Source organism: Pteropus alecto, unplaced genomic scaffold (genome assembly GCF_000325575.1).
Source record: "Pteropus alecto unplaced genomic scaffold, ASM32557v1 scaffold13, whole genome shotgun sequence".
In the NCBI taxonomy this organism is placed as follows: Eukaryota; Metazoa; Chordata; class Mammalia; order Chiroptera; family Pteropodidae; genus Pteropus; species Pteropus alecto.
Window position 1 is genome coordinate 4,062,362 of NW_006434373.1, and position 23,078 is coordinate 4,085,439.

Here is a 23,078-nt window from a genome sequence, read left to right on the forward strand (position 1 = left end):
AGCTGTAGGCTGCTTTTAGAACATCATTTGATTGTATAGTTAGTTACAATAACCTGGTGTTTTAGAAGTAGAGTTTGGTGTTATAGGAGATCATTTTCACTTCCAACAGAATTTTAATGTGAAAAATTGGTTATAGTTATATGGAATTGCATGATGGACAAAAATTACATATGAACCATTATTCTCAGTAGTACAGAGAATTAGCAAATACTAACCTCAGCTTTATGCTCCCTCACAATGGACATCTTCAAAATCTTAATTCAAATCCTATTCCTAAACTATAGAATAAATTATCTAAATATATTGCTAACACTTACTGTTTAATTCAAAATGTATAAAATTTTGAAACACACGTAACCCTTCAAATATAACTATCACATTGCCATGATAACTAAGAGCCTTAGTAGGCCCTTAGTTCATTAGCTATATAATGGCTATTACTCTGCAAAGAGCAAGTGTCTACTGGAAAAGAACATTTATAATTTTATATTTATTTCTAGGGAGGGAGTTGAGAATCCAAATTTCTACTTGCTAAGTTTCTTTGGATAGATTACTTAATCCTTCAGCTTGCCAAATGGAGCTTTAATAGTACTCAGCTTATTTCTTATAATAATTTTTAATTTAAACTGTTATAAGGATGAGAATATTTTCTGAAAAGAAAAAATTAGATAAAGGAGATTTTTTTTTTTTTTTGGTCCACAAATTTTCATGTCATCCTTGCACAGGGGCCAGGCTCTTCTTCTCTATAGTTCTAATTTTAGTATATGTGCTGCCAAAGCGAGCACAGATTTTAATTTTTAAAAAAGGTTATTTCTTTATTTCAATATTTTCAGCATAAAATGGTCATCTATAAACTTCTTTTTGTTAATTTTAATTTAATTTAAATCTATGTATTGTTCTTTATTCATTTACTATAAATTAGTATATTCTAATAATCTTTTCTTACTATATCTGGGATATGGGGGTATATTTCATGTATTATCACATATATAAGTATATAAGTTATTACCTTTCTTAAATGTAATTTTATTTGAAATAGTGTTAATTGAGTGAGTATTCTGTGCCAGGATCAATTGTAAAAACACTTCCATGTTAACTTATCAAATTCATCTATTTCAGTTTACAAACTGAGTGTCATGTAATTTAATAGCTGAAGATTAAGCATTATTATAAATAGAAATTGAACTATTGCTCCATCCTTTGATTTAAAAGAATTTTGAGAAAATAATTATTTAGATTTTTATCAAAATATAAATCTAACTTAAAATATATCTGATTAATGACCACCTTTAAAATATCTTCCCAATGTTCCCTGTTACTCTCAGTTCAAACATGAGCTCCAACAGAAAATTAATGTTTTGGTTATAACTAAATAACAAATCTGTCATAGCACTAAGGAGGGAAAATTCATCGAATCTCAGATTTCACCTTAAATATATGGAAAAATTATACCTCTATTGGACAATCTCTAAAACCAGAATTAAATTTATTATTCCCCTTAAAAACAGTAAGTCATGATTAATGATAATTGCTATAAGTCACAAATTTTGTCTAAAGTTGTTCTAATAAGCATGTATCTGACTTCAAATACTATTCAATCAGAAATCATAGACAATACAAATAATTTTATCCAATTAATGTATTAAAACTGATTCAAAAATAATTTTCATAGAAAATAAATCTCAGAGAGTCACTCCTTCCTTTGGATCCTTAATTACTGATCTTTTGATAATGACTTCTCAATAGGGTTTTAAAGTATTATTAAATTACATCAAACAGTAGTACAATAAGTAATGTGAAAAAACAAGTTACCAAAAGGCATGATTCCATTTTTACATAAAGTAATGTATGTACATCTTATATATAAAATTTCTTTTTTGTAAAAAGAGTGACGATAGCTCCCAAAAAACTAGCAGTTACTATTTCTGCCTGGTGATCCTGACAGTGGTTTTAATTCCTTCATTTTTCTTGTCTTTGTTTTCCAAATGTTCTACATTGTGCCAGAAACAGCTTTGTAATTTAGAAAAGTTACAGAGCAATACAAAATATAGAAATGAGTAAATTATTATCATTCATCATTCCAATACTTTGTCAACAGATGCATTTTCATTTCATTAAATCCTCTTCTGTATTTGTTCATATAAATGGTTTTACTTGAAATTAGTATAAATTCATCCCTGAAAAAGTCCCAAAAATAAAATCTACCACTTTTCTAACTATTCAAAAATAGTGATATATAACTGGATTATAATATTTCGAGTTTATTATGTTTACCTGTAGTGTTCATACTGAAACCCAAAATTTTAAAGTTTTAGCCATCCAATCATGTATCAGGAAAGCTTTTCTGACTAAACTCTTTTCTAGAACTCTTTGCATCTGAATAAAGGAATCACAGTGAATAATGCCATCAACCTTGTCAACTTGATGTATGGGTCTTTTTTCCATCTCCAGGACGATTTATAGATTTTCTCCAAAAAGTAGCTCTTATATTACATATTGAGTACCATCTTTGATCAAAAATATGAAGAAAATAAATGAGTACAAAAGAAAGTGCTACATCTATTTCTGAAAAAAAAAAAAAAGCAGAAATGAAAACAAGATAATCACTACAGCTCCTTTCATTTTAAGATGTAATAGCCAAAACACACACCATATAATTATACGAATCTTCAAATATTGTTTCTCTTTGAATGCTTTCTTTACTATTTCAATATTTACTCATAAACTTGACTTTTAACATTTTCTGAATCTAAAATATCAACCTGAAAGCTAAGTATTTATGGTAATATTGCAATTTAGTGTTTTTTAAAATGATTTTCCATAAATGATCCCACTGGGGTGGATGACTCTATAATCCTAGAGATCAACAAATAGGTAATATTTTCATCATTCTTCTCCTGCCAAAACCATTCATAAACTTTTAGGGTATGACTGCATGCACTGTAGTGTTCCTTAACACAAGCTCGTCTTCCTTTGTATGAAGGGATCTTCACCTGTCCCTTAATTCCTCTGTAGCACGCCCACCACACACTCATTTCACCCTATTCATCCCTCAAGATTCAACGCAGCAGTCACGTGACAGAAGCCATCTCCAACACAGTGTACAAGAATGCGTGGCAATTGCCCCTGCTATCTGTCCCCACAGCACTGTTTCCTACTGTTTACACTGTGAATTGAAATGTTCTGCTTAAATGTCTTTCTTGTTCCCCTGGCTGTTTGGGGGTATGCTGGATGCTGAGTAGGGGTTTGTCACCTGTCTCTCTTGGTTAAAGCATCCTTTTCATCCTTAAAAACATCCTGAATTTTAGAAAGTAGATCTATTTCGTTTTGTACTTCCAGTGTCTACGTGAATTCCTTGTGTAGAAGAGGCTCAACACATTACTGTGGAACTTGACAGGACAGAAACAAACTGAGATGTGAGGTCAAGATCAAGGAAAAAACGACTCAGTGGTGTTTTATCACTGAGTTTCGTATATTTTCACTACCTTCCATCATTTCTTTAAATCTGAAATAGTTGACAAACCATCAATGAAGGTCCCAAAAATCAAACCATCATGATGAAAAGTACTGGGAAATCTGAACTAATTTACATAAAAACTACTTCCAAATTAGGAAAAATGTTAAGTATTCACCTAACCTTAAAATGGCCTTAATGGTACACAGAAAATACATTATTGAATATTTCTAAATAATTTATAGTCTCTCAAATGGAAATAATGAATATGCATTAGTTCAATAAACTTATTGTGAATGCCAGAAGAATCTAAACAACTTCAAATGATTCTAATAGAGTTGACATACTTTGCCTACTTCATAATATTGCCTAGAGCAACCCTGTGAGAAAGAGCAGAAAGAGTAACTAGTGGGGACATGATAATAAAAAATATAGGTATTTTATACAAAAATAAGCAAGAAGAAGGGGGAAGGTTTATAAGCAGAAAAAAATATACCTCATTTACTTGAAAATACCTCTGAACAAGAATCAGATAGTAATAGAACTTGAATATTTTCTTCAATTTAGCTTGCATATTATATGTGTATGTCAATCTGTATATGACTTAGGATTCTGACAGTCCAAAAGAATTTAAACCAAAATCTCTAATGATATTCACATTACTAGAATGTGATTCTACATTTAGAAATTTGTATTAGATAACCTTTTCCTTTTTGCTATATTGTTTTAATAAATCATAAATAATCTCAGTAAGTTCTTGTACCCCTTTTCACTCAACTAAAATAGATACTCCAAAAGTGATGCCCTAAAATGATTATATTTATTGTACTAATTATATGCATCCACATGGATTTATGAATTTATCCAATATAAAGTTAATTTATATTATAATTTATATAATAATTTAGAATCTTAGTCCCATGTTTATTTTTCCAAAAGAATTGAAATTGTATTTTGGAAAGAAAGATGTCTGTTAAAGTCTTATAAAACTTTATACACATTTATTTCCCTCATTATTCTTAGAATATCTATACAGTCTAAATGTTAAATATGTTTGTATATTATTTTCTAGATTGCTAAACTGTGCAAAATAAGTAGCTACTCTAGGAGAAGTTTTTAACTGATTTCCCTTCTCTATATGCTCTCCATTCCCTCAGTAAAACAGCCTAATCGTTGTTGGTGACATCCTGGGTACAGACTGCCACTAGCTGGTTATCCAATCTACCCAAAGAATTCTATGCCCATCTGTAGAAATATGAGCTTACCAAGAGTGCATTACCTTTAGTCCCACATTTGGATATGCCATTTATTTTTGTTATGGTTACATACTTAACTCAATTAACAGATGAATTAGGTACAAAAAGATAGAGTTATTACTATGAAAATTAAGCTTAATACTTTGTAAGTACAAAGTTGCTCAAAAGAACACTGTCCGATTAGTTGGATAAACAATTTTAAATGCTCAAGAAGAAATTCATAAAACCTAGGAAGACACTGCAGTCAAAATTTTTGCACACGTTTGTTTTAGTTCTAGTTCAATCTGAAGAATTTTAAGCCTGCAAATCACAAGGCATGTAATATAGGTGTGATTCAATGAAGAAATAGACTGCCAACATGTGGACCCACACTCAGAAAAGCCCATCAATATGTTCAGGTGTACATTTACATTTAAGTGTTTCAGTATATGCAAACCATAGTGTTCATTAGAACTCCTTTACTGATTTTATTTAAAAATTTTCTGATATGAGTGAATTATTCCAACTAGAGAAAAGCCCTTCCAAGTAAGAAATGACATATGCAGCACCCATTGTTAGATGGGAATTAGCAGGTGAGATGCAAAGACAGGCTTGATGGACTAGGGTGTGTGGCAGTAAACAGGAGAGGTTAATGGAAGAGGCATGCAGGGGAACTGTGGGGTCTTATGTAGTAGCTTATATAATTTAATTTTTAAATTAAAGTCTTTCTTTATTCACTTATAAGTTTATAAATTGTTTCTTATAAAAAAATCTAACTTTTCAATAAAAGTCTTTCCTTTTATACTTGTAAGCTTAAAAATTATTCTCAATATCTAAACACTTTTTTTGCTGAAGTACACACTAAGTTACTTATACTTTCTCAGTGTAAATAGAAAATAACATTACACCACTAATTTATTAGAGTTTTCTTTAAATATATTCATTGCTTTTATTTCAAATAATTATATACACTAATATAGAATATTTTCTAAGATATTCTTTCTCAGTCTTTCCCCATATCTACCACCCTCTCTTTCACATTTATCCAAACTCCTTTTTATTGTTAGGCTAAATAATCAAGGATGCATAATATAAAATATGTATTGGTATTGAATATATTTTTATGTTTATTCAGTTCCTCAGTTTTTGACAGTGAATAACAAGGGATAATTTCCTCCAAAAATCCAATGTAGGAAATTTTCTGCAAATCTATTTAGACAGCAAAAGTCTGGATAGAAAAGAACAAAGAACACTTGCTTACTAATGTCTACATAACTAGATATTTCAAAATAAGTATCTAAGGCAAATTATTAATATATATTTACTTCAAATACTTCTATGCCCTTTTTTAGCAACAGTGTCCACCTTGTGAAAGTAGCTAGACTGATACCCTTGCCATTGAGCCAGAATTTGGAGAACTTCAATGTAACAAGTATGCTCTTGCTAACTCTAACCACTTCTCAGCAAGTGCCAGAGGGCTGGTGGCTACAGGGAAAAATGAGCTCAAAAAACTATTTCCTTTTGCATATTATTATTGTTATTATTGCTCTACCACTATTATTCATATAACCCAATAACATTATATGTTAATACATATTTGCCTCCCAAGAAGATGACATACTAACGGCCAACAGATATATGAAAAGATGCTCAACTTCACTACCTATTAGGGAAATGCAAATCAAAATCACAATGAGATACCATCTCACACTTGCTAGAATAGCTATAATCAACAAGACAAGTAATGACAAGTGTTGGAGAGGTTGTGTGGGAAAAGCAACCCTCATACACTGCCAGTGGGAATATAAATTGGTACAGCTACTATGGAAAACAGTATGGAGCCTCCTCAAAAAATTAAGAATAGAATTACCACATGACCCATCAATCCCTCTCCTGGGTTTCTATCTCCAAAAATCTGAAAACATTTATCTGCGAAGATATATGCACCCCGATATTCACTGTAGCATTATTCATGGTGGCCAAGACATGGGAACAACTGAAGTGTCCTTTAATAGATGACTGGATAAAGATGATGTGGTACACATACACAATGGACTATTTCTCAGCCATAAGAAATAGTGAAATACTGCCATTTGTGACAACATGGATGGATCTTGAGAACACACCAAGCAAAATAAGTGAGACAAAAAAAGCTGAGAACAATGAAAGCAACAAATGAACCAGACAAACAAACAAACAAAAACTCATAGACACAGACAACAGTTTAGTGGTTACCAGAGGGAAAAGGAAGGAGGCAGAAAAGGGTCAAAGGGGTCAAATATATGGTGACAAAAAGAGATTTGACTTTGGGTGATGAACACACAATGTATTATACAGATATGTACTATAGAATCATGCACTTGAAACCTATATAATTTTATTAATCAATGCCATGTCAATAAATTGAATATAAAAATAAATTTTAAAAAAAGAAAATTTAAAAATTAAAAAAATACATATATCTGCAAGTTGGCCTCAAAAAAATCAAATCACTTATAGTTTCTATAGGATAATACTTTCTCAAATTCACTCATTTATTTCAAAAAATTGACAATCAAGAACTATGTTGAAGAATACAAAATGTTGACCTTCCCCCATAGAGACTACAATCTAGTAAAAAAAGTATATAAATATAAAGAGATAGATATGAGCTTGGATTATAAGAAAAAATTTCAGAAAACTAAATTAAAAAGTTATCGTGGAAATTCATCAATTTACAGTTTCTGTTTACCTGCATGGACATGCTATTTGACTCCTTTTTATTATCTACATATTTAAGGGTAAAATACTGACTTATTATATATTTTACTTATATGATTTTCCAATCAGGAAAATGGAAAATGAATCAATTTCATATGGATTACTTTATCTATAAGTTACCATGAATCTCAAACCACTTGATTATAAACCACAACGACTTCAAGTTATCTTACCTATGATAGCAGTCACTATAACCACTGGTGTGAAATATTTGTTAGGTGCCATCAGATATGAACATCAATTAAAATGCTCAAACAATGGTTATGCTTCTTAATTTCTATATAGCATCTCTTCTTCTGGAGATATACCCCAAAACTTGCTTTTAGCATTTATAAGCATTGAATTAGCAGCATTAATCCTACATCTCTGGCTTCTCTTCTAGGCTCCAAGTCACTGCCCTTTGGGATTATCCTTATAGATACCAAATTTCTTATGCTCTCTAATTTTAGTTATTAAGCGTGTCTCGAAGGCAGTGGTGACTGGTGGAAAGACTCCAAAAGACATAGTCAAAAGATACTGGTTATATCCACACCAATGAAGATACGCAACCTTAACTACAAATAAAGAACGTCATGGGGTGTGGGCCACAACTGTGTTCCCAAGTCCCATGATGGCCAGCAGCCTATGAGGATTCCACTGTATTTATCTCTCCTTACTTCTCTAATGAGTGGTATAATATTCACCTGTGCTTTCCCTAGACCCCCAATTCTCATTATTAACTATTCCGAGCATCATGACTGTATTCCCTGCTTCCCGAATACAAGTCACCAGAGAAGAACAATCCTCAGCATGTTCCTGAAGGTTCACTAATATCCCAGAAAATCAATCTTCAATATTCTAGGTGTTGCAATTTCTGACATATGGGAGCACAGGGCTTGCTGAGATCCATTTGAGTACTCTAGCCTTTTGCTTTGATGATTTTCTTGGATATGATTCACTTTACTCATTTAGCACACTTTCTTAGATGTGATCCAAGTATTAACCTCCTGTCCAGGTGAAAGATCTTAACCTTTCCCCTCTCCCCTAGCTCCCTAGAGCATCGCAGGGTAAGAGAATTTACCATGAAGCATCCTTTATCTCCATGATGTAAATGAAGGAGACAGGAGAAGGGTCAGTGTGTTTATACCTATCAGAAGACAGAGCCATACCAGTTGATGTCTCAAGGGAATCAGATACAAAGAACTGATTGTTAGACATCCAAGGACTGAAAAGATAAAAAAGAAATACTAAGGTATCAAACAGAGGTGGCAACTGTAAGACACAGCCGTGATCTCTAGAGTTTGGGTAGAAATTTGGTAGAGAGTACTAGAGCTGAAACTGAGGTCTCCAGAGAGAAAATACTGCCTTGCTGATGTTAGCATGTTGGCAGGAGCATGACAAAACTGGAATAATATAATATGCCAGGAAAGAACTGTCAAGGTCAACATTTCTATTTCAAAATCAACCCTGCAATTTTTAAGAACATTAGTATTTGCATTCACCTACATGAAATATCTTTGTTTTTAAAAAATATAAAACCACTCTATTTACTACTTAGTTTTGTTTTGAGGTACACACAAACCCATGCACACAAATGCAAGGTTACAAACCTACAATGGGGTATGTTCTCTGTTCTTCCATGTCCTGCATATTTGAAATTTTAAAAAATATTTTTATTCTCAACATACAACTGATAACCTTAAATTATAATTTCCTACAATGCTCCTGATTAGACTTTTATCATTTTAGAAATTTCTCAAATCAATTTCAAGGTCAGGAGGCAAACATCTGCAATCTTCCCAGATTTGGAACCACTTGTTTTATTTTTTATACTCTCAACAGTTCACCAACCTTGACAATTTTGTCTTTTCTTCCTCCCGGGGCTAATCCTCACTTCTGAACCATCCTCTGATCTCCTTGCTTTCATCTTCACTGGAACCTCTTATGTTTAGCCGGTGAGCCAACTCCTAGACTTCTACAGTTCACAGAGATTCAGTCATCAAAGAAGTATTTTCTTATAGCCTGAAGGAAAAAATAGTGGGAAATGCAGCACAAACTACTTGGCCTTTTTATATCTTTTTTTCCTCCTTTTGCCTACGTAATGTTAAACCTAAAATAATCAGACCTTTACTTACTCATATTTACTTATTCCAAAAACCAAAATTATATTAACTTGTCAGTGTTAACTTAGATCTCCTTAGAATGTTTTTGATAAATGTTCTGTCCTTAAAGCTAACTTAAAGCAAGTGCTTGATAGACCTAAGAGGTGTTTTAATTCAAAATAATAGCCATCCATCCCAAAGGAAAGCCCCAATCTCAGTACATAAACACTGAGTACTCAGTACATAAACACTGTTTTGCCTAGCTGCAAAACAGAATAATAGATATCTAGACCAGCAAAATGGCAAGCTCTTAGCCACCACCATGCCATTTATAATCATAAACAGATTTGGTCACTCTCAATGTATTTTTTAAAAATTTTTATAAAGTCCTGAACTAAATAAGCCTTCTCCCTATTATATCAGATATATACATGGATTTGGTGAAACTTATAAAGTATTTCAGACTTTTGTGCCGAGTAGACAAACAGTTAAGAAAAAAAGAGTCTTAAACGTTAACTTCCCAGGCCCTTTTGGCTTCATTGGGAGTTAGAGCAAACATTTAGGGAGAAGTGAATTCTTCATAAATACCTCCAAAAAATGGAAGAAGTGGAAATGGTTCTCAACTCATTCTATTAGGCTAGTATTACCAAAACCAGGTAGACATCACAAGAAAAGAAAACTACAGACAGGTGTTTTATGAATATATGATGCAAAAAATCCTCAACAAAATATCAACAAATTAAATGTAGAAACATGTAAAAAGGATTATACAACGTGATCAAGTAGAATTTATCCCAGAAATGCAAAGTTGGTTTAACATATGAAAAGTGATTAATGCAACACATCACATTAATAGTATAAAGGACAGTAATACATGATCATTACAATAAGCAAAGGAAAACATCCGACAAAATCCAGCAACATTCCTTGTTAAAAACACTTAGAAAACTAAGAAGAGAAGGGAACTTTCTCAACTTGATAAAGGAAATCTACAAGAAACCCACAGCTAACATCATACTCAACAATAAAAATTGGAAAGTTTTCCCTTGAAGATCAGAAGAAGACACAGATGTCTGCTCTCACCACTTCTATTCACCATTGTAATGGAAGTTTTAACCAGGATGATTAGACAATAAAAAAGAAATAAAAGGCATCCAGATTGAAAAGGAAGAAGTGAAACTATTTCTATTAATAAAAGACATGATCTTGTATATAGAAAATCCTAAAGAATCCACATAAAATATCTGCTAGTACTAATAACCGAGTTCAGCAAATTTGTAGGATACAAGTTTAACATAAAAAAATCAATCATATCTCTAACTACTAACAATTAACAAATCAAAATAAAGTTAAGACAATTCTATTTACAATAAAAATAATAAAACTATTAGAGATAAACAACATAAATCCAATATTTGTACACTGAAACCTATAAAACCTTGTTGAAAGAAATTCAAGATTGAAATAAGCGGAAAAACATTCCATGTTCATGGATTGAAAGCTTTAGTATTTTAGGATGGTAATATTCCCCCAGAAATATCTACAGGGTTCAATATAAACCCAGAAATATCTATAGGGTTCAATATAAATTCCAGCTAAATTCTTTGAAGATATTGGCAATCTGATCATAAAATTTATATAAAAAGGCAAGAGACCAAGATTAGCCATTAACAACTTTAAAAGGAAGAACAATATTGGAGGACCTACATTTTCCAGTTTTAAAACTTACTAAACAGCTACAGTCAAGATAATGCAGTACTAGCATAAGTATAGATATATAGATCAATGGAATAGAACCGAGAGTCCAGAAAAAAATCTTTACATTTATGGTCAACTGAATTTGACAATGATGCAAAGACGGAAGGAAGAGTTTTTCAACAAGTGATACTGGAACAGCCAGGTAGCCACATGCAAAAGAATCAAGTTGGACCTCTTCCTTACAACATACACAAAAATTATCTAAAATGTAGATCATAGACTTAAATGTAAAAGAGAGAATGCAGTTAGCAGTAGTGTAATGGCTAGGTGGAGAGTCAGAGGGGAAAAGGAGCAATTAGGGGGACCGTTTTATAAACCATATAAATGTCTAATCAATGTAATTTATACTTGAAACTAATCTTAAAATTAAATTAAAAAATAAATAAATAAAAATAAAAAACTCTTAGAAAAAAAGTATGGGTTAATCTTTGTGGTTTTGGATCAGGCAATGTTTTTCAGATATGACAGCCAAAGCACAAGCGGCAAAAGAAAGATATATTGGACTACAACAAAATACAAAACTTTTGTTGTGCAGTTGAGACTATCGAGAAAGAGAAAAGACAACCCACATAAGGAGAGAAAATACATGCAAAATACGTGTTATAAGGGACTGGTATCCAGCATATATAAAGAAACATTACAATTCAACAATAAACAATAAAAAAGGCAACCCAAGTAAATAATGGGCAAAGAATATGAATATACATTTCGCCCCAAAAAAGATAATACCAATAAGTTCATAAAAAGGGAAACGTAAATTACATTCCGACAATGGAATACGACTCAGTGTTAAAAGGAAAGAAGTTGTGATAAATGCCCCAACGCTGCAAGTATGAACCTTGAAAACATTATGACATTATGCTAAGTGAACAAAGTTGCTCACAAAAGGTCATACGTTTTTTCCTATTTATATGAAATGTTTAGTCTAGGCAAGAAAAGTAAAGACAGAAAAGTGTATTCGTAGTTGCCTAGAGTTGGAGAGTAGGTGGATTGGAATGGAGATTGGCTGCTAATGGCTATGTGGATTTGGGGTAGGGGTTGGAAATCTAAAATTCATTGTGGTGATGGTTGCATAACGATGAATGCACTAAAAATTGCTGAATTGTACACTTTAAAGGGGTAAACTTTATGGTTTGTGAATTATAACTTAATAAAAATGTTGAAGCAAAAGTTGACTTAGCCAGGTTCTTTCATGTTTTAATATGCTCCGTAATATAATTTCAGAAATATTGTTTCATTCACCAAGTTCTCTTCATTTTATTACATAAAACTTGTAGTGCTATGAATAGCCTTTCTTGTGGTTCTTTTAATAATATACAGGTAATCACAAAATTTCTTTATAGCCTTTTCCATGTCCAGATTTTTTTTCACGTTTTCAAATGTCTATTGGCCATCTTTACCTACAGTTTTTGCTGTATTTCAATCCAGGTAACACATATATCTTGTCACCTTGGCTGATAAAACTCCTCTCCTTTACCAACTCCCATGATCTGCCAAGAAATCTTTTTCCAGGAGTCTTGGCTCAAAACTCTGAAATTGTATCTACATTTCCCTCTTTCTACATATTCCCTCATCAAGTTTCTCAATTCTTTTTGATTTTTCTCTTAATTTTCCTTCTCTTTCTATTTCTAATTTCATCATCCTGATTCTTTACTTTAGTTACTCAAGGCTAGACCGTTTAATAACTTCCTCACCTTTTCTCCTATTTTTAGTTTCTCTTTAATCCAACTTATATTAAAAATAAATTTCTAAAATCTCTTTCTCTGTGGAAATTTTTGGTTCAAAAATATTCAATATTTCTTTATCATCTATAAAGTCCAATTTTTGACATTTCCACCACATACTGGCTACATTTCCACCTTTTTTCCATGTTATTTTCTAATATTCTACATTCAGTAGCCTTCTACCCTGGTTGAATTGCTCTAATTACCATCCTGAAACATACCTGATGGTCTCCAACCCCCATATCTACAGATAACATTTTGCTCACACTTTGAAATTCCTTGTTCCTTGTCTCTCCTACTTATTTTATCTCAAGTTAAGTGTTCATTCAATTAAACAGTTCTTTCTCATCAGGGTAGTGAAGAGATCCTACGATTTAGAAAAATGCTGAAATTCCAGATCTACCACTTATGTAAAGGTTCAGGCAAGCAACAAAACCATCCTACATTTTAATTTTTCTCACCTCTAAAAATGGGAATTATATCACCTACTTTAGGGAGTGTTTTAAGAATTAAGTAACATAATATAGGTGAAGAACCATACATGGTACCCAAAATATACTTAGTACTCAGTAAGTAGCACTTTTTTTTGTAATTGTTCTTGTTGTTCATCATGAGAATCAGAATTATTTTCTCATCTGAGTTAAATATGTTATAGTTTATAGCTATAAAATTAAGACATTGGATATTTTGAAAGAAATAAGTTATTGGCCTATACCCCTACACTGCTTCTTAAATTATCTGCATGAATGATCTTTCATTTAAAAAAATAATAATTACAGATAAATACATGGTCCTGCAATTGAAATCAGGATCCTAACACAGTATCTGCACTCCCACATTCATTGCTATATTATTCACAATAGCCAATACATGGAAGGAACTTAAATGTTCATCAACGGATGAATGAATTAAAAAAATATGATGAAGTATTAGTCAGCCTTAAAAAAGAAGGAAATCCTGTCATTTGCAACTACATAAATGGATAGACCTGGAGGACATTATGCTAAATGAAATAAGTCAGACACAGAAAGACAAATACTGTATGATCTCACTTAGATATGGAATCTAAAATTGTCAAACTCATAGAAGCTGAGAGTAGCATGGTGATTGCCAGGGACTATGGGGAGGGCGGAATGGGGAAGTGAAGGTCGAAGGGTATAAAGTTTCAGTTATGCAAGATAAGTTCTGGTGATCTGCTACACAGCATGGTGCCTATAGATAACAACACTGTATTGTATAATTAAAATTTATTAAGAGGGTAGATCTCATGTTAACTGTTCTTACCACAGACAATAAAATAACAACAACAATAATAATAACAAAGAGGGCAGGAGGAAACTTTGGGAGGAGATGGATATGTCAATGACCTTGATTTGGGTGATGGTTTCACAGGGGTATCCTTATCTCCCAAACTTATACATAAAATATCATAAAATGATATATTTTATGTTGTATACATAAAATATCTACCACTTTTTACATGTCAATCATACCTCAATAAAGTGGTAAAAAAAATGTGTGCTCCTGTTGAAGTAGGCAGCCCACATCACTTGCAACGTATCATACATATTCAACAATGACATATCTGGTTCATGTTAATTAAATGTGCCCTGATCATGCAATTGGAGTGTTATAGCAGTGCCTAATTGATCCAATATTTCCAGGCACATTCTGTCAATGCCTGTACTTATTACAAACCAATAACCAAACGAATTCATGGACTAGCACTGGTCCATATAAGTATGCCAAAATAGTATCACAGTTGTCTATAAAACTGTTTTTAAAATGCAAGTACACTAAGTAGTTCACATAATGTTTCTTTATCATCACTAGTATATTGTCATAATCTTAAAATCTCTATCAAATTATTCTTTTTGATTTTGTGTATTGTGGCAGTCATTTTAAAATGAATAATACTTTTTCTACTCTTCCTAGCTTTTCTTATGTTCTCTGACAGTTGGATACCTTCCACGGAATAGCTTACTTGGGCAAGTAAAACTAGAAAATTTAGTTGATTACAGAGTCCTGATTCAGAAATGCCATTAAACATATTAATGAATTGAGGTTGTATTTAGAAATATTTTCCTGTCTTCTGAGATTCCATTTTGAAAAGGCTTACTACCTTCCTATCAGAAAAAATACTTTTATCCCAAAAGTGACTTTGCACCTGAGAATTTATTTGATTTACTAGCTTAAGCGGCCTGTCTTATTTGGTATTTTGAATACACATTTTTCACTAACTATGGGTGTTCACAGCTCTTGATAAGTTTACATATAAGAAATATGTAATAACACTTACATAGAAATGGATACACATGTGACTCAGCCCAAAGTATAATTTGATCTACAGCATCATGTTAATATGCTAGTGCCTCCAAATATCAGTGTATGATCACCGTTTTAGGTCATGAAACAAAAAAGAACACATTTTATAATATCTAACCTCGGCTTTTATTAAAACATTTCTATCTTTTCACAAGAAAAATCAATAGATCTACATGTAACTACTGAAAAGTCATAAAAATACTCAAGCAGCACTGCTTTAGTTTAGAGTTCCATTTTATTGCCCAAGAACAAAATGCATCATCAGCAAGGGTTTTGCCAAGATCAGGCAAACATTGCCCTTGGAAGTCTATGCCAAGAGAATAAAAGAGAGCAAATATTGGTTTCTGTTATGTAAACAAGTCATGCTCTTCTGTTACACAAGTCGAACTAATGGGAAAATAGACAGCTCTTAGTATGTAAGTGTCCCCTGAGATTAGACATGTTCTAATTTCAAATTGATTACGCCTAACACATTTTCTTAAAATAAACAACATTTAATATTAGATAGAGGCATTTCAGTATTTACCATGACACAGATATTTCCTTCTCTATTCTATAGTGTTTCCAGCAACCTCATGAGGTAGACAAAGCTTAGAATATGTATTATAAGAAAGGAAAGGAAGCAAATTGCATCAATTTTATCAGATTACTTGAAATAAGCCACTTATCATAAAGAATGACATTGACCAAGTTCAAGACATACTTTGTACACAGGGTAACATTGTATAACTGCATGCTAACAATGAGTTCTGAACACAAATGATATGTCTTGTGAATGAATTATTTTTATAGAGTCTGACCATGGACTTCTTAAGTATTAAAATATTAACTTGTTTATTTTTGACTGATATGTGCTACTTATGCTATTTCATACTATTCAATACAAAATTTAATTTACATTTACGAATGTTATCTAAAAATAAAAACATACTTCATTTATGTTTCCCTAAAAAGTCATTTATCTAAGCATGTTAATCTAAAATGAGCAAATAAAAGCAATTTAATATCAAGAGTACATAACTTAAAATATTCATCTCCAATATAAAATTCTGCTGTAAATATCAACTTAAATGAATAAAAAACAAAATCAGTGTTACCTGAAATAAGTGCAAAGCATACACAAAAAGCATAAAATTTCCATAATTCACTTAATTTTCAAATACCATTTTACTAGACTATCCAAAGTAAATATTTAGTATTATATTCATCATGTCTATGTAATTAAAAATGCAGTTTCCTACCAGAAATTTTATCCTGACAAATTTAGCTTGAGTATATTCCTGCGTACAACTGAATCAATTTCACACTTACTCACCTCCCTGTCTCTGGGAGGTGGTCCATTCATTGGTTTGATGTTGCCATAGCAACACTGCAACATGGTAAACACGCCAGCCAAGCTCTGCTGTTCAAGTCCCAGTATATGGTGATCTGTCTCATGCAAATTGAAACACTGTGCTTTTACAGATGAGTCTTTTCCCATCATTCTTAGACTGATATTTTAATACTGATATTTTAATTCCAATTAATGATAATTCAAGGAAAGCAAATCTAAGGTACTTTCTGCTAGAGAGTACATTTTGGTGCATATCTAAAATTTTCTAAAAGCTCTAAAGAAAAGAACATGTACTAACATGTATTAGCATTGTTAAGGGTGTTAAAGGGTCTGTAGTTTACCTGAATAATGTTTAATAACTTATTTTCAGGTCTAATATCTAGTTACAATGTTATACTCCCAAATAAAAGGCAATTCTCTAAAATTAAAGCTTTTAATTTACAAAGTACTACAAAGTAGGTGGTTTAAAATAACAGAACACTATTCTCTCACCATTCTAGAGGCTAGAGTCCAGAATCAATGAGAATCTGCTCCATGCCTTCCTCTTAGCCTCTGGTGGCTGCCATCAACCCTTGGTATTCCTTGGTTTGCATTACCCCAATCCCTGCCTCGGTCTTCACATGGCTATCTTTCTTCTGTGTCTGTTTGTCTATGTCTCTAATAAGGACACTGGTCACATTGAATTAAGATTGCTCTAAGGACCCATCTTAGCTAATTACATTTTCAAAGACCCTATTTCTAAACAAGGTCACATTCAATTGAACCTACAACAGTGCTATCGAGGGAACATGTATACAAAATGAAGAGAAAGCAAATGTCTCATTGGTCCACTGTTTCATTCATCTGGAAGGACAGGAAGCCACAGGTACTAAACTGTGCTTTTCCAACACATGCACATGTGAGAAAAGTGGTGGTTTACCACATTACAAGGAATGAGATATGATATCTGCCTTGAAGTTTTGCACTGTTTTCTTACAGACCCTTTTACTCAGAGCCATCACCCTGGGTCTCTGTAGCAGGCCCCCACCCAATGGAAGCTATAAGGTGGCAACAGGGACAAGAAGGAGGGGACAGCTCTGTCAACCACGCTAGGAAAATCTCCAGAGGGCAGGTGCATTTAAAATCCAGTGGTGGAAGCTGGGATAGGTGGAGTGGCTTTAGCTGTGAGACAATGAATGTCTTCCTCCCTTCTTTACTTCCCTCAGACACAGATTTTAACTGCCAACACCTTTTGGAGGCTCCACTGTGTGCATCTCTCTACAGCTGCAAGTCTCTGGGGAGAAGACCCTGTTGAGAGTTCTCAGTCAGCCGTTAGCAGCTCTGCCCTCTGATTCAAAGTGGAGCTAAGAAAGCATGGCAAAGGGTGCCTGTGCTCATGCTAAGCGCTCTCCCAGATGTGAGGGGGCAGAAGAGCAGTGAGGCTTTTCCTAGGGCAAAACCCAATGGGAGTCAGGGAGCCGGCAGCAAGCCCAAAGCCAATTTGACTCCAAAGTAAAATAGGCAAACTTGACACATTGAACACCTTGAATAGGAAAGGCCAAAACCTTGGCATCATTATCTTTGCTAGGAGAATAATTCAAGTTCTCTTTGTGGAAAACAGAAATCATATTTTTTTTTTTCTATTTTACTGCAAAGCTCCTAACATTTGGAATCCTTCTTTAAGAAAATTGAAAAAATTTAAAGATTATTTAATTATTATTCAGAGGATGTCTGGTGTTGGTCGCTTGATTCAATCCAATTATCATATAGCCCCACTAGGTGATAGCGTATGTGTGTATGTCATTTATCTACCAATCTACCTATTTATTTATATATGTATATATAATTTTATGTTTTTATCATACATAATAAATTTAAATAAGAGAAAATGCATTGTAGTACTCATATTTTTCTTTGCATAACCTTTTTACCTTTATAAGAGATAGTGCTGCGTAAAATTTTCAACTCTTTCTTTTGAATAACTGATTTGCCCATTTTCACCCATTTTATTTATATAACAGAAAACTTATCTTCTAAGATTTTAGTATAAAAATACCATTTCCCACTTTGAGGATAGAAATCAATGGCAATTGTCCCTATCCCTATCTTTAAGTGAGCCACAATGGTGTACAAACTGTGGTTCATGAGACCAATTTAGTGGGTAGAAACTAGCATTGTTTCTAAGCTTCAGAGTCTATCTCATACAGTAAGACAAGCATTACTTTATAAAACTTTAGTTTGTTATAAGTTATACTTGTTTCAGTTGTAAGTTATAAGTGTGTGTGTGTGTGTGTGTGTGTGTGTGTGTGTGTGTGTGTGTGCGTGTAGTGTATAAATGTTTGGTGCAATGTTAAATGTATTACTTAATGTGCATTTCGATAAAAAAAAAAAAATCTAAAATCCACTGCCCCTCAGAAACCTTTCCCATGGTGTTTGTGCACTGGCAGGCAGCATCTGAGTTTAACTTACGTGTACCTGTGACTCTGCATGACTTCTTACAGTTTTAGCTCACAATAAGGACATGATAAATACTTGTTGAATAATTGGAAAAAGTCATGAATAATTGGTTTAGGGAATATACACAGGTCCAAACATTAAATGATCCTCTTTTGAAACTAGTCAATCGATTAACAACTACTTTTTAAAAATGTCAATAAGACATCTGAAAAACAGGCAGGATGTTCAAATGCTAGCAAATAAAATAGAATAAATACATAAATTAGATTTCTGTAACACCTGAGAAGTTTGCATTTGTTAGATAATACCATAATCTCTTCAACATTTATGAGAGACTCTATCACCAAAAGATGAGTGGAGGCAACACATTTTCAAACAAAAGATGATAGATGTAGATTGGAGAAACTAGTGGACGCTGGAAAATATTAAAACTTCCCTCCCCAAAAGTAGACAAAAATAAGAACGTGACTAGTGTTCAAATGAGATGGCGAAACAATTTAGAGTAGGGAGCCAATATTCTAACGGGAGCAACTGAAGGCAAAAAAACAGATAGATGATCTCCAAGACAGGTGTTATAGAAAAGTTTGGGAGATGAGCCCTGACCTCAAAGTCAGAGAAAGAAGCCAAACCAAACAAACAAATAAAAGGTCAGAGTAACATGACAGAGCAGTATCACAGAGGTCACAATAGAAAATTCTCATGAAGAAGTATTGCCATACTGTACAATTTCTGTAATTTGTTAGCAAGTCAGATAGCACTGAATTGGATCCATCAAGAGCATATAAAAAAAAGATATTTGCTCCAAAATACAGAGACCTCCCTCTCCCCAGGAGCTTCATATGACGCATCAAGGAAAATCAACTCTGTTACAAAGTTACAGTGACTTTGAGAGAGCACAGTATCTCTGGGACATTGGAGTACATCAGGGATGACGAACCTCGATTTCAGAACCAGCACCTTCAGCATAGGAACAGTTTCGAACCACATTTCTTCTTATTTCTCAGGGCACCAAAGTCGTCAGCAGCAGGTGACATGACAGACCAAGGAAAGAATAAAAGTGTACTCCACGGGGTAGCTGAGAAGACTGTACAACAAAAACACATGAGATACCTCTTGGAGATTTCTTAAATAATGGGAAAGGTGCTGTCTCAAAGTGGAACCAGAATATTTGCAACTGGGGTTGGAAGCAAGACTATAGAAATGCTGTTATCAACACCAAAACTCATATACCCCATGGGAATAACTAGCTCGGCCTGGGATAACTCATAATACCAACAGATAAAAAACAAAATTTCTACCCAAAGCTGTTTCCAGTATAATGTGAAAGAATGAAACAATAAATGTGAAATTACAGTAAACTATGATTAAATGCTATGACAGACATAGACAAAAGCAGCATTATCTCTAGGGATTCTAATCCAGACTGGCAGGCTCATGGAAGCTTCCTAGAGAGGAGAAAGAAGCACCAGACCTTGAAAGAGGAATGAAAATTAGCCTGGTGAATGGAAGGCAGAAGATATGATAGGAGGGAGGAGCTAGGTCACGAGGGCACAGCATAGCGCATAGCTGTAATACACATATTGGAGGATATGCATTTGAGAATCTGAGAATACTCTTCTATAATGTCAAGATACACAAAGAGGTTAAATGAACTCATAAAAAGGGTTCAATGTAAACTATGTAGGTAAGCTGGTAATTTGTAGGTAAGCTGGTAGATAAAGGCAACATGCATGGGATACGTTGAGTATAGGTAATATGTAAACAGGAAACCTGTTCAACACAGGCAAAACTGAGAAGAATATTAGTGAGTTGTAAGACATGCCAAAGATAGAAGAAATAAATAAAAAGAAAACATGTTTCAACATTGTATAAATAGTAACAATGGCAAAACTAACCCATTATCTCGTCACTTCTGGGCTTACAAGTCTGTCACTCAAATCTAATTAGCCACCAGTGACACCCCGTTTGCTCCCATTCTAGTCCCACATGTGTCAAACCAAGAAAAGCACAGAAAGCCCCTGTCCGTTTACCAGGCTAATGAGTAAGTGATAGCTGAGGCCAGATGAACCTGCCTTCTGATATAGGAAGCATGCGGCATTGGCCCAGGGCATCTTCTATCTATGGGCCCTTGGCTCAAACCTCCATTCAGATCCTCATATCATCATCATCATCATCATCATCATCATCATCATCATCATCATCACGCATCCCAGGGCTCAAGCAGTATAGTCCTCTACCTGCCTATACCTTATCCTATACACATTAACTCACTCATCTCTTTCCCCTTGCTTTTGCTGTGTGTTTTAAATTAAGTTGGTAAACAGAGTGATTTGGACATTTTAATTTGATGCATGAGCTTTTCTGTTCTGCAATCTCTGGGATAGCCCAGGTGGTAGTGCATTTGGAAGCTACCCCTGCATCAAGATTACTCCCCAAATAACAGTAACTATGCGGAAAACACAGGAAATTTAGTGTGCTGAGAATATTAGATATTAGTTGTAGAGTGATGAGAGATAAGTTGAGAAAAAATAGAGATCAAATCATAAAAGACCTTTCCTACAAAGCTTAGGGGTAAAGAATTTATCCTCTAGGCAATGCAGAATCGTGGAGAGATTTTATAGAGCAAAAGTAAGAGGATGTGTGGAATAATTCTGGAATAACTATGGAGAATGACCTGAAGGGGAACCAGACTAGAGGTAGAAAGGACAGTTAAGGTGGTACTACACAAGTCCAGTAGAAAAATAAAGAAGACTAAATAGGAGTCTTGACTGTAGGAGCAATGACAAGAAAATATATTTAAGAGATGGCAAGTGGACAAGACCATTACAAACATTAAGAATGAGGCATCAGAGCTATGTGGCCAAGCATGGCAGGTCATTCATAGGAATACTGCAGAAGTTTAAACTGCACCCAGATCTCGGCAGCCAGCCACAGGAAGGGGCCTGCCAGACTACTGGGTGCAGTGTCTGAAACGTGCAAGAAAATGTGGGCTAAAGATGTAGATAAGGAAATCACTAGGTACAGTTGCAATAGGAAGCCAAGAAGGATTGTTTAACGTAAAAACAGATGAAGATGGAACAGATGAATTCTTTAGAACCCCAACACTTAAGAGAAGTATGGAGAAAAATGAGCATGTGAAGGTAAGCAAGGAGTAGCTGCTCTATCAAAGGTGACAATGTTATTTTGGTTACAAAAGCCAAGAAGTTTCCATAAAAAGGCACAGACACAATGCCAAGTGCTACAAAGCATGGAGTTCCTGACACGGGTATTTATCAAATGCATAAAATATTAGGTGCATTTTTAATCATGCCTGTGGTTACAGTATTTCTTTTTAAGATGCATTCCAAAAGAACAAGTTAACATTTCTGGCAAAGAAGAAAAGAGAAAAATAATGGGATGCTTTTCTCCTAAATGCAATAATTCATTTTCAAAGCATTAGCAAGGATTCAATATATATATATATTTTTTAATTGAAAAAGCAAATTTAGAAGAGAATAGCTCTGGTAAGTATAATAAAATAAAGACAAATGGTAATCATTACTTTCCTCTTTCAATTTAGCTTATTTATATTACAGATCCACAGACATTATAGCTTAAATAATCTCCAGGTGCTATAAATTATTCAATATTATTTGCCTTAGTTAAAAGTCATGACAGAATATAAACAGATTTAACATCGCCAGCTTGCTTTCTAAATTTTGTTTGTACTCTAGCAGGTGAGAAGAAAACTATTTTTATATTTTCTTTAAAGAACAAAAGACTCCATTTTCAAGTCCAAGGTGTTAAGTCTAAGCAAAGTGTCAATAACACTTGGAGGATAATTTCTGACATTATTTGAGCATACATGCTCGGTATCTTTACCCACAAGTGATATTTGAGTTAAAAGCTCAAGGGTACAGTGGAGCTGGACTACCAGGCAACGGCAAAGACTTCTGTGCTTTCCAAGACCATGTGCACAGCTGCCAAAGGCCT

The 23,078-nt window shown here is 33.6% G+C and overlaps 1 protein-coding gene and 1 non-coding gene across 5 annotated transcripts in view; both read right to left on the bottom strand.

Annotated features, from left to right (window-relative positions):
* Nucleotides 1-23,078, bottom strand: part of MYO16 (myosin XVI) — a 516,601-nt gene that overhangs the window by 448,270 nt on the left and 45,253 nt on the right. For 3 of the 4 annotated variants that reach the window (XM_015587388.2, XM_025045002.1, XM_025045003.1), the window contains exon 2: nt 9,280-9,450. The exons of the other annotated variant lie outside the window; for it this stretch is intronic. In XM_015587388.2, coding sequence (XP_015442874.1) covers nt 9,280-9,355 — 76 coding nt within the window. In that variant the 5' untranslated portion in view covers nt 9,356-9,450. The remainder of the gene's footprint in view (nt 1-9,279; nt 9,451-23,078) is intronic. 4 annotated transcript variants of the gene reach the window in all.
* On the bottom strand, nt 681-785 carry LOC112477792. The gene has a single exon (XR_003045587.1). It is a non-coding gene; the product is annotated as a U6 spliceosomal RNA (small nuclear RNA).